This window comes from Haliotis cracherodii, unplaced genomic scaffold, assembly GCF_022045235.1.
Source record: "Haliotis cracherodii isolate W230 unplaced genomic scaffold, xgHalCrac1.p SCAF_9, whole genome shotgun sequence".
Taxonomy (NCBI): domain Eukaryota; kingdom Metazoa; phylum Mollusca; class Gastropoda; order Lepetellida; family Haliotidae; genus Haliotis; species Haliotis cracherodii.
This window is the reverse complement of record NW_027266343.1, coordinates 52,698,477-52,711,747: the sequence shown is the minus strand read 5'-3', so window position 1 is coordinate 52,711,747 and position 13,271 is coordinate 52,698,477. Positions and strand designations below refer to the sequence as shown.

General features: G+C 42.7%; 1 protein-coding gene across 1 annotated transcript in view; it reads right to left on the bottom strand.

Annotated features, from left to right (window-relative positions):
* The window catches only part of LOC139451981 (protein mono-ADP-ribosyltransferase PARP14-like), a 150,909-nt gene that overhangs the window by 73,412 nt on the left and 64,226 nt on the right, over window positions 1-13,271 (bottom strand). The window contains exons 9-10 of the mRNA XM_071233260.1: window positions 6,933-7,220; window positions 2,146-2,409 (exon numbers count right to left, since the gene is read on the bottom strand). Coding sequence (XP_071089361.1) covers window positions 2,146-2,409; window positions 6,933-7,220 — 552 coding nt within the window. The remainder of the gene's footprint in view (window positions 1-2,145; window positions 2,410-6,932; window positions 7,221-13,271) is intronic.

The window sequence follows — 13,271 nt, the reverse complement described above, 5'->3', positions numbered from 1 at the left end:
GGCTACAGATCTGGCGAGTGTGGTGAAGCCTATCGGTACATGTTGGGTCATGTCGGCCTTTGATGCAGTGTTGCATGGGTGGTGTCTGTCTGGACTGCTGGAGTGATCAATGATACCTAGTTTGACCTCGTAGAACTCATGACCCCAGCAGTGATAACTCACAAGATGCCTATTGTGTAATTCCTATTCTTTGAATGACAGGGTAATATATACTCAACAACAAAAGTTCCTGTGACACCAATATTTTAGTGTATTTTTCAAACAAGTAAAGTTTGGTTTTTCAATATTGTAGAACATGTATAGAATCAAGTCACAAAAACGCAACTGCTACAAAAAAGCATGCATTTCATGCAAAAGTTGACTTTTATGCAAGCCCCATGCATTTCACTACCCAAGAATGGGTATAAAAACATAAGCAGTAACGGGATTCCATATGCATTGTTTAGCATCGTGCTGACAACAACCACTCAGAAACACAACAAAATTACGCAATTATTCAACATTACAAAATGCCACACCTGTCCGAAAATGAGCATTTGCGCGCCATTGGTATGCTTGAAGCAGGATAGAGTCAATGTGATGTTGCAAGACAATCTAACGTCCACAGAAACACCATTTGGTGTTTATGGCAACGTTGGCAACAGACGAATGCAGTCAGAGACCATCCTCGGAGTGGCAGACCATGCGTAAACAATAATCGACAAATCGATTCCAGCCAGCAACAGTGACTGCAAGAAGCATCCCTGGCCTTCGACGAATATCTTCACAAACCGTACGTCGCTGCCTCAGATGTGCAGGGATTGTCGCCAGAAGACCCGCCAGACGCCCATTTTCACAGGAAACCACAGTCAAGCACTTCTACAGTGGTGCAGACAGCGTCTACACTGGACGGCCATGCAGTGGGGACAACTTCTATTCACTGTCAGACACAGCGATGGACAGATTCGAGTGTACCGACATCGAGGTGAACGTTACGTCAATCATTGTGCCATGGAAGAAGATCGATTTGGGGGCGGCAGCGTTATGGTATGGGGTGGGATTACAGCAAGACAGCTAGAGGACCAGTTTGATAGTGGTAGAGGGAAATCTCAATGGACAGCGCTACCGCGACGGGATCATCGGCCCTGTTGTTCCGCCGTTTTTGCGTCGTCATGGCCTAGGCATTACCTTTCAACATGACAACACCCGGCCTCATATTGCTTGACTCGTTCAGGATTCTCTTCAACAAAACAACGTGAATGTCATCCCCTGGCCGGCTCATGTGGGATGAGATGGATCGACGCCTTCGACATCAACCACATGTTCCACAGACACTCCAGGAACTTCGAAACAAGCTCCAGCAGATATGGACAGATATCCCACAGGACTTTTTGCCACGCCTGGTCAATTCCATGAGATAAAGATGTGTTGCAACCAACACACACGCTATTGATTTGAAAAATTTACATTTTGGCATGTTCATGGTTTTTTTATGAAATCACGCATTTTCTGAAGTCAGTGTGGCAAATTAAACCATTTGAACACTTACAGGAGTCTTTTATCTATTGCAAACCGAAATTGTTTCAGATTTGGTAAAAAACATAACTTTGCATTAAATCATATTCAATGTCACAAGAACTTTTGTTGTTCAGTATACTTGTTACAACTGCTGCTCAATAAACCATGTTAGTGTTTGTGTATCAAGTTGGCATTTCCGCTATCCAAAGTGTGCAGTGAGGCCATCTTATTGTTGATAGTAATTTTTGGAGAAAAAAATGCGAAGTTTCATAAAAGCGAACAAAAACCGCTCATATTTTTCAGATTTCATTCACGCTCCGCTTCGCAGATTCATACAGTTTGCACATCGGTTTTTCGATTCATACCTCAATGAACCGAAAAAAATACACAGTCAATCCTTAATTGACTTTCAAAAGATAAGCTGAAAGTGGTACTGAACCATTCAGTGTATTAGAAGAACAGACTTATAACTGAAGTCCAAACTAATAGACGGACAGATGACAGATGAAGACCCATGATATAATTGTTAATGTCAAGGTGATAACTACATTGTAGGTACTTATGAATTGAATTCTGATCATACACAGAACATTTTATGAATGGTCCCAAATATATATATACATATATATTTATATATAATTTACTAACTTAGTGATCCTTGTGTGACTTCTATATTAACAAGAACAGATCCAGGTTCCTCCCCGTACACAAGATCCTTGGGATGACAGGCCAGTTTATGCTTCAGGAACTTCATCAAGGTCTTTTTAGTGGTCTTCTCTCGGAGTCCGGTGATGAAGAATCTGTCATGATACTGTGGCCGAGGGGGAGGAGGGGTGGGAGGTCTGTACGGACTCACCAGCAGCTTGTGCCCATCCACAGTGTGGTGTCGCTTGGCAACAACAGCTTCTGCTTCTGTCAAACAAAACCAGGGTCGGAAAAGAATACGTAATAATATACCCAATCTGTGCAATACACATTTATCTGCAATAAATAAATGCATGTATAATTGCTTAAACTTTTAATGTTTTATCTCTTTAGTTATTTTCTATTTGGTGCACTTTTGCTGCACCTTTGACGTAGCATCACAGGGCACCAAACAATTCAAGTCACCATTTTGGGTATTGATAGTTTTCCAATATATTTACACCCTTGGGTCCAGTCTTTTGGGTATTTTTACATCAATGTTTTTCTACACCAATCCTGCTTAAAATGACTGCCTCCATGGTCTAGTGGTAGAGCGTTCGCCCGGAGAGCGGCAGGTTTGAGGTTCGATCCCCGGCCGCATCATACCAAAAGACGTTAAAAGATGGTACTTATTGTTACCCTGTCTGGTGCTCGGCATTAAGGGACTAAGGCAAGGACTGGTTGGCTCGGAGTCAGTATACCGTGTCTGAGAGGGTTATTCATGGTAAACTGCGGCATGGTATCTCAGTGTGCTAGCACTATAAATCGGCATGAACGCGATGTTAAACTCCATTTCATTTCACCTCACCTCACCTCACCTCACCTCACCTCACCTCACCTGCTTAAAATGCAGTTTCAGGTGACTTCTAATTGTATCTTTTCGAGTGCTGTCCCAAGTATGTAGCAGTCACATAAACTCACAACACAGATATACATGTCTAACTAACAAAAACAGGTACTCAATTTGAAAATGATACAGTTATGCTGAATGTTTTTATACCATTGGGTATTGAAATCTTTTATGGGTATTATCTGCATGCAAATTAATTGTGCAGTGGTTACTTATTTTGTGTAATTTAGGCAAATATGAGCATTTCCAGATAAATGCAATGTTTTTACACTTACCTGACGCTACACTGTGCTTTAGCTTTCCTACCTTATACAAACAGACAGTACTGGAACAGAGACAGTTGAAACAGACTACAGCCCATGCAATACCTAGGTGTTATCCATCTGGGCCCCATCTCTCTCATTTTCTTCTTTGTTTAACAGCAAGCGCAGCAGACTGTGGTGCCAGAATGGTAAGGCGGAGGAGGTGGACAAAGTCCAGGACCCACTTGCACAAAGCGATCTTAGCGCTAAGATGATCGTAACTCCCATACTTTAACATAGGCTTACGATAATCGTAGCGCTAAGATAGCTTTGTGCAAGTGGGCCCTGGTTGGCTTAAAGGTGTAGTGTCAGATAAGTACAAAACAGTTGCATTTATCCTGATATACCTGATGCTATACAGAGTGTTATTTGACTGAGGGAAGGCAGGCTTACTGTAATAAGCGCCAGTCATGATGAGGAAGCACCGAGACAGCGTCAGGTAAGGATCCCTCCAGAATGTTCATAAAGAAGCTCAAACAAGGTGTGGTACCTTGTCAGCAGGTGCGAGCAGAGCCAGTTGGAATGAAGGCAATCTTGTTCCTCTTTCAGGGTAGGGTCAATGGTGTGGGGTGTCAGGCAACAGCTGGGCCAAGACAAGGCGTAACTTCCCTCCATGACAAATCTGTACTGATATGTTGGCGTGGAGGGCCATCATGGATGATAGAGCATGTATCTCTTGGGGGTTGACATCCCACCGAGGCAGCAAGTCAGCACGACAACCATAAGGAGGGTCTCACTGGCAGAGGTCGAGGGGTTGATATAGTGTTGGATATGGTTCAAACTGATCAGGTGGAACTTGTTGCAGTTCGTCAGAAATAGGCCGCCAATGAAAGTGAAGTAGCGAGAGGGAGTAAGATCTGTTTTCTCCAAGTTGCCCACCCAGCCCAGCTGAATGAGAATGGGTCATTCAGAGAATGTCAGAGAATGCAGTCGTCTATATATGCGTAGAACTAAACCCCCTCTGGTGTAGGTGTGCAATGATGGGATTGGTTATAAACTACGAGGCCATTGAAATTTCAAATAGGAAATTCCACTGGAAGTGCCGGACCCATAAGATGATGAGGAGGAAGTGACAATGTGCTGTTTGAATGGGAACATGCAGGTAAGCGTCCTGCAGGTCCAAACAAATAAGATGGTCGATCAGTTGGATCATGTGGTGGAGGAGCGAGGTGGGGTTGATTAAATAGCACCTGATTGTGAATCATCTTCATCTTGGAGGACCCCTTCTGAGGAACCAGGAAGACGTCGACGTTGGCCTGTGGTTCATACCAATCTGGGTACTGACGCTTGGGATGGAAGGAAAAACACTTTCTAGTGAGGCATCTTCATTTGCCAACATAGGTTCTCTTCTGTTCTTTCTGAGTGAGCATAGAAGACAGGTGTTCCATGTTTTTCGGGAGACAAAATTGTTGTTGGTTTGCCTCCCAACTCTTAGCCTCCTAAGTGACCTCAGGGATGTGGTGGTGGAAGAGCACTGAACCAGACCAAGGTTGCCTGACGAATTGAGTCTTAAAGGAAGGATTCCATGAAGAATGTTTAAGGAGAGCCATGCGTCTAGCAATGGTGATGAAACCGAGGCAATACTGCAGGTAAGTCAAGCTGGTATTGCTGCCAGTCCAACATGGAGAGAAGTTGTTCATTAGCTTCTAAAGGGTTCTTGTCTAAAGAGACTTGCAAAGCCAAGTTGGGGAATGCCACTGCCGACAGTGGGAATGACAAGAGCTGTATCCACCCCCAACCCCACCCCAGTTGAACATTTGACACAGAAACCGATGAACTTGGCTTGGATGACCACAAAAAGCAGGCGTAGTTCCTCAACCACAGGAGGCAATACATCAGCAAAATCTTTGAGTGGAAAGGGATGTGCTCCTTCCTGAACCGAGGGATCTGAATAGAAAGTTGAACTGGGAAGGCAGTAAAGGCATCATCCACATAGTGGGAAACATCAGCAACTAGCAGATCCCAGGGGAGAACATCCTCCGAATACATGACCCTTTGCTCCAGGGAACATGATCCACTAGCCAGGCAGACATATCAGGGGACGACTCATCTTAATCGGTGGATAAATCCTGCTTGTCACTCGAGTGGCGACAGGTAGTGTGGCGACGATCATGGGACATGCCACACTAGCATTGTCTAACAGGTGTGTTAGATGGATCCTGGAGCTGAACATCTGAAGCACGCGGCGCTACCGAGGCCCTGAGGTGCCAGGTCGCCAGAGATGAAGGAGGCAATGCTCCGAACCGTCATGATGTCAGTCTGGCACTATTCGGTATCTGACGACAGTTTGCGAAGGTCTAAGGCATCAGAGCAGTCACCAGCAGTACAGGAAGGGCGATGCGAACCCCCAGACAGTCGGAAAGAAGTGTAAGATGAGGCACAGGAATGATGATCAGTCGGGCAGTGGCGAAACCAGTGCAAGTGGGCGGCAAAACCAGATTGCAAGACATGTTGAAGCATCTGTTCCCCTAAAGCTCATATGGATGCAGGTTAAAAAAGAATCAGTTGGGGCATCAACTGGGGAGGAAGACCCAGAGGCCCAGGGATGGGCACAGATGAGTCTTGGGAGGAGGCAAAGCTAACGACAGCGGAGGAGATGTCGGCAACGGAGGTGGAGGATACAACATCAGAGTCCTTCTGTAAGATGTGAAATCTTGATGGATAAATGAGGGCAAACAGAGCATTGATTGCCCAAATCATACAACAACCAGCAGTAAGGGCAAAGACGATGGGTTCTTTCCCAAATTTGGAGAGTCAACAATCAAAACTCATAGAATACATGCTGCATAAAATGTAAACAAGTAAACAAAGCACCCAAACACAACCGCAGTGTGTAGACTGCCTGTGAGGCAACAAAACCATTGTAACATAATAATAGGAAATATGTTAAAACACAACATGCTATTTGTTTGTTTGTTATCTTGTTGTTAGTTTGTGTAGACGAGAAAATCCAATGAATGAGATCATGAGTGAGATTTATGCAATTGAGAAACGATGACATGCATCAAACAAGTCAGTGATCCTAACCACCCGATTGCCTCTTACGGCAAGCATGGGTTGCTGAAAACCTATTCTAACACAGATCTTCATGGGTGCAAGCGACATGCTAAAGCAAGATGGCAACCATGGCACAAAATGTGCTAAGTTAAACTCACACTGAATAGAATTAAACAAATAAAAGCAGAAATATACCCCAAGAAGTGTATATATTCTTGAAGAGGAATTCGAAGCTAAGAGCACTGTTGCAATATAACATATCTTTCGCAGGCAGAGAAAAAATTGAGGGAGTATGGGTCAAGGTGGGTCCTGGGTATCGGGGCCAAAGCACTGTGTAGCATCCAGATAAGGTAAAACATGCAGCTTACCTGGAACTCTGGCATCAGCTAGTTGACTCTTATCAGACTTTTCTTTGTTTAGGCCATACTAAAAAATTCTCCCTTAGTATTAAGTTGAGTTGGTTGGTAGGTAGTGAGATGTTTTGGGGTTGTTTTCTTTAATGAAGACAACTAAATTATTACTGACAGACAGACATTTGATGAGTGTATATTGTTAAACAGTTTTTAACAATTCTGAATAGATAATCCATAAGGAAACTATACCTTCTCTGCTTCCAAAAACAACATATTTTGCATGTTCTTGGTCATCCCCAATGACCTCAGTCACGTCAGACCCCCCACTCCTCTTCGTGTTCTCAAAGTACATGGTCAGTACATCATCACTTGTTGTCAATCCATATTTCTCCACTTTCACTACTATTCCTTCTTTCTTTCCTTTCAAGACAGTATCCATGGTAACCAAACCTGGCTGTTTGGAAGGGAGATATTCAGAGACTTCAATTGTTTTGTTTTCTAGGACAAGTGGTGCCTTCTGTAGAACCCTCCTGACAACTGAAAACATAACATGCTAACAAATTCACAAGTAGTTCAAGTATGAATATCTGAACATGTGCTGCTTTGTATCAAATCTTCACATCCTTAATGTAGTGGACATCATATACACACATGTAACATAGTGGGTATCATATACACACATGTAACATAGTGGGTATCATATACACACATGTAACATAGTGGGTATCATATCTACACATGTAACATAGTGGATATCATATACACACGTATAACATAGTGGGTATCATACACATGTGTAACATAGTGGGTATCATATACACACATGTAACAGTGGGAATCATATACACACATGTAACATAGTGGGTATCATACACATGTGTAACATAGTGAGTATCATATACACACATGTAACAGTGGGAATCATATACACACATGTAACATAGTGGGTATCATACACATGTGTAACATAGTGGGTATCATATACACACATGTAACAGTGGGAATCATATACACACATGTAACATAGTGGGTATCATCAAACAATAGTTATCATTGTGTATAATTCTAAGAATACTACATCTATTACATCATAGCCACAAATTCCCATTTTGGCAATAATCACACTATAAAATCTTTAGATTTTTTCAACAGACGTCCTCTTCACTGCCAATTATCCCATAGTCTTGAGGTAAACCCTATCCCTTGTCAAACTGCATCTGCGCATGCGCAAGTCGGGAAAACATCACTTCTTTCCAATAACCTTCAGCGACTAGATGTAAGATATATTGGGGAGGTGGGAGGGACTATTTCCTGATGTAATAGAGGTAGTATTCTTAGGATTATACACAATGATAACTATTGTTTGATAATTCCTGCGAATATCCTACCTCTATTACATCATAGCCAGTATTTACCAGAGGGATAGGTGGGATCTTGTCATCTAGTACTCCCGGATAATTGGCAGCATTAAAGTAAGGGAAACACATAGGCATAACGGGGTATTCCCGTTTTATGATCTCATGATTGTTACCTGTTTTTGGTGGATATTTGACCTTATTTATATGATTCTCTCTCCGGTTAATGACCTTTCTGACATCACTTCCAGTTCTGAGAGCATTTATGATGACACTTTGGTTCATTCTCCTGTGACATCACTTGGGTCGTTATGACGTCACTTCCGGTTCTGAGGTCATCTATGACGTCACTTCCGGTTTTTTTCCTTTTCATTTGTCATTGTGACGTTTCTTTATACTTGTTGCTCTATAGCCAACAAGCATACATACTTATCTCACCTCAGGAATGATAATGACGTACTTTAACGCTGATGACATGTTTCCCTTTATATATTGGTGATAAAACGTACTCTTTTACGTAATTCCGGTTCTGAAGTCTTCCCCGACAACACCTCTGGTAGTTATACACGTTACACCGAGCGACTAACAATGTAATCACCTTTCTTTCTTTTCTCTTCTAATTGGCAGCATTAAATTAAGGGAAAACATATAGGCATAACCGGGTATGACTCAATGCCAGACTTCCTGATTTCACCCTTGGCAAACCTGCAGAAGACTTGGCACTTGTGGCGTCCTTCCCGTTTTATGATCTCATGATTGTTACCTGTTTTTGGTGGATATTTGACCTGATCTATATGATTCCCTCTCCGGTTAATGACCTTTCTGACGTCACTTCCGGTTCTGAGAGCATTTATGATGACACTATTGGTTCATTCTCCTGTGACATCACTTGGGTCTTTATGACGTCACTTCCGGTTCTGAGGTCATCTATGATGTCACTTCCGGTTCATTTGTCATTTTGACAAATCTATATACTTGTTGCTCTATAGCCAACAAGCATACACACTTATCTCACCTTTGGTATGATAATGACGTACTTTTACGCTGATGACGTGTTTCCCTTTATATATTGGTGATAAACGTTCTCTTTTACGTAATTCCGGTTCTGAAGTCTTCCCCGACAACACTTAACCTTATGTTGAGGTACTTCTGGGGATCTTCTTCATCCCCCCACCCCGCCTAACTTCCACAGAACAGGGGATGGATAGGCTACTGAGTGACTATAGCCTGGGCCGCCCCCAAGGCCCCCAGGGAGTATAGCCCCTTTAGATCATGTTGTACGTCTCGTAGGTAGAAATGAGTAAACATATTTTGGGATCTCCATTGACAGCTTGATACCACTTGTTCGATGGAAACTGAATTCATTGAGGCCCGACTTGTTGCTAGAGCACGGATTTCATGAGCCTTGCAACTTCCCCATTTTGGTGTAGAGAGCTGGGCTTGACGATAACTATCAGATATAGTGTTCTTAAGCCATCCTGCCACAGTAGCCTAAGTAATGTCCTTTTCTGACGAAGGCTTGCAAGAGATAAAGAGCCGTTTTCTTTCCCTCCTGTGGTTCTGAGTAGCTGAAATATAGTATCTCAGAGCTCTGATGGGGCATAACAGTCTATCTTGATGATCAACTGTTTTACTCAATGATGGGATAGAGTATTGTCTATATCCTAGAGGCCTAAATTTCCAGGCAATTTATGTGTAATTTTTTGTCTTGATCTGACCACATTCCTTGGATTGTGACGTCGTCAATATGTGCGCCCCAACCTTCGCCTGATGCGTCTGTATATAGGTGGTGTAATGGTGGGGGAACATGAGAGGGATGCCTGGCATAACGAGAGTACACTGAATCTTTTCTATAACTCTCATATATCTGTCCTCTGGAGGTTGTAAAATGCCTTGTGAAAGTTGAAACCTCACCCCTATGTACACGATGTCTTGGGTTGGTATTAATTCTGACTTGACAGGATGTACCAGGAAACCCAGGTGAGATAGAAGTTGGATCAGAAATATTGCGTTCTGCTTTATCTGCAATAGATCTTGATCGGCTGAAAGGAAATCGTCTATATAGCCGTGGAATCTTACAAGATTTAGATGAGCGAAGCCAATGATGGGGGTGATAATCCGAGTAAAAAACCATGGTGCTATTGATATTCCAAATGGAAGCACGTTGAATTCGAACCTTTGACCGTTTACTGCAAAGCGTAGGTAGGGTCGACATGGTTTGGCTGAGAGATTTTTGGGTGTAGTGAGTCACGAACGGCGGTTACCTCTACCTCTTGTATAGGATAGACCACGACCTCTACTACTTTGGGACTCATGTCTCCCTCGGCTTGGTCTGGAACGGGATGAGTTTTTTGTTGTTGTTTTTGGGGTTTTTTCAAGTGGAGGCACGAAAAGACACACGTCACGAGTTTTGGAATCTCTGATCAGTGGTGCGTGAAATTTCATCGATCACAGAGGTTAGTCTGCCGTCGAAGGACTGGGGCGCCAATATCGACTGAGACATCAAACTTCGTCTTAGTGGATCTGAAATATTGTGTCTAACCTGTTGAATAAAATGATTCCGTTGAATAAGCAGGAATTGTGTGGACATCCATATCTGTGCAGATTGCAGATTTTCGTGCATCTTCAGTATGTTATCCAGCGCACTATGAAAGAAAACCAACTTGTTCCAAATTTCATCTCAACTTTTGTGTCACAAGGTTGGCCAGTAAATTCCTCACAGTTAACAGGGGGAAGTACATGCCTAATGCCTGCTGCAAACCAGTTCATATATGTGCTAATATTTAACATCTGCTGTTAACACTGTCAAAATCTCTGAATTTGCTCATCTCAACATTCATCCTGGTAAACCTTCCCTCTTTTCAACAGGATTTTCATAACCAGCGCTTTCAATAAGCACCAGATCCTCTGAATCCTTGCTTGGTGACTTTACAGATGGGATCAATTTATGGATTTCATAGATGATATCTCTAAACGAGTAGTCGTTTGGTTTGAACATGAGCGTACTATTCGTATCCCCCTGTGAAGCGTACGTACAATATTGAGAAGCGCCAGTAATATCCTCTCGGTCGTACCCCCCAGGCTCTTGCCACTGGGGTGAAACGGCATCACGTGGTGTATGGCTATCTCTCTGCTGCGATTTCTGGCTCGAGCTGCATGAGTATTTTGCTGTATAACTAGCATAGCTAGGTGATGCATAAATGTCTGAGCTATAGACACGATTCTCGCGTGTGACTGTAGCTGAAGTAGAACGCTTTGTATAATAGGAACTCTTAGCACGATTTTCCTCACTGTAGGGCGTGTAAGATTGATATGTCAGCCTGGAAGAATGGTGTTTATTTCTGTGAGATTCTCCTGCTACATGTTTCTTTTCCCGAGTAGCACGGGATGAGGTTGTGCTATCGTGACTACTTTCCCAGATACAACGTGTCTTTTGTCCTGTGAACTTTCTGACCTGTGACGATGTAAATATGACTTTTGTTTGCTATCTGAATCATGTGACCTAGATCTTGTCGTATTTTTCAGATCTGCATGTTGTTTTAGTTTATTTATATCCTGTGATATCGCTTGGAAACGTTTGTCAAACATTTCGGACATGGCACCCGGGCATAAGGCTGCGGTCCCAAGACCAGAGCTGGATGCCTGCTCCTTAGTTTTGGGCGGGTGGGTTGAGCAACGTGATTTTCCCTAAAAAAAACGGGTTCTCTTTATTGATCACCTCTTTTGAGCCCGTGTGTTTCTCTAAGGAAGTCAATTTACCTGAGACACAACACTTTTCCACATTTGATTTTGATTTAGTTTTGGTTTGGGGAGAAAACGATGCATATTTTTTGTCCGATGATCTTGTCTTTCTCCTTGGATTTTGATTTGGGACAATTTAAGGCTTTATAAAGCTTTTCAATTTTTTCTTTTGACAATTCCTTGCAGTACGTGCATCGTGCACGTGCTCTTTCTACACGTACTACATCTAGGGTGAGGGTCCCCGATCGCTTGATCAATTCCACACCCCGAGCAGACTCCCGATGACGGTAGAGGGGAGGCATCCATACCCCACACTACGTAAACTAAATCTACCTACTTACGTCAACAATCTTGCTTCTTATACCACCGTTTCACCAATCTTGACTGACGAAGGTCGTCTGCTGCAAAACTTGACGATCATAGATTGTCTGCTATATCCAATGATGATCGATTTATACTAGCTGTGAATTATTAACCGAAAAACGTGTTTGGATTGATGAGCAAAAACTTTGCTTGTTGATCCAACACACACGGGAAAGAAGTGATGTTTTCCTGCCTTGAGCATGCGCAGATGCAGTTTGACAAGGGATAGGGTTTACCTCAAGACTGTGGGATAATTGGCAGTGAAGAGGACGTCTGTCGAAAAAATCTAAAGATTTTATAGTGTGATTATTGCCCAAATGGGAATTTGTGGCTATGATGTAATAGAGGTAGGATATTCTCAGGAATTATACACACGTGTAACATAGTTGACATCATATACCATTGTCTAACATAGTGGACATCATATACACACATGTAACATAGTGGGAATCATATACACACATGTAACATAGTGGGAATCATATACACACGTGTAACATAGTGGGTATCATATACACAAGTGTAACATAGTGGGTATCATATACACACATGTAACATAGTGGGCATCATATACACATGTAACAAAGTGGGCATCATATACACACGTGTAACATAGTGGCTATCATATACACACGTGTAACAAAGTGGGCATCATATACACACGTGTAAGAAAGTGGGCATCATATACACATGTAACAAAGTGGGCATCATATACACACGTGTAACATAGTGGCTACCATATACACACATGTAACAAAGTGGGCATCGTCCGTGGTGAAAGAGGGGCCCATCGCAGTCAAGCTATCGTCGAAAGATTTAACAGGACTCTAGCGGAACGTTTGTTTGGCTATCAGTATGGGATCGAAATGAAATCCGAGCGATTGAGATAAACCGAATGGGTGACACGATTATCAGCCGTTGTATCAGCGCTGAATAATGAAGTAACGAGATTAATAGGGAAGAAACCATCCGATGTGATTAAAATGAAATCCGTGACTTCCGAATCTTCAGCACCGAGGAGAGGCAAAGAACAAAAACTTCCGGATACAGTAAGGGTAAGATATTTATACCAGCCCGGTGAACTCGAAGGAGGCCTACGTCGCGCAACCGATCCCATATGGTCCCTTAA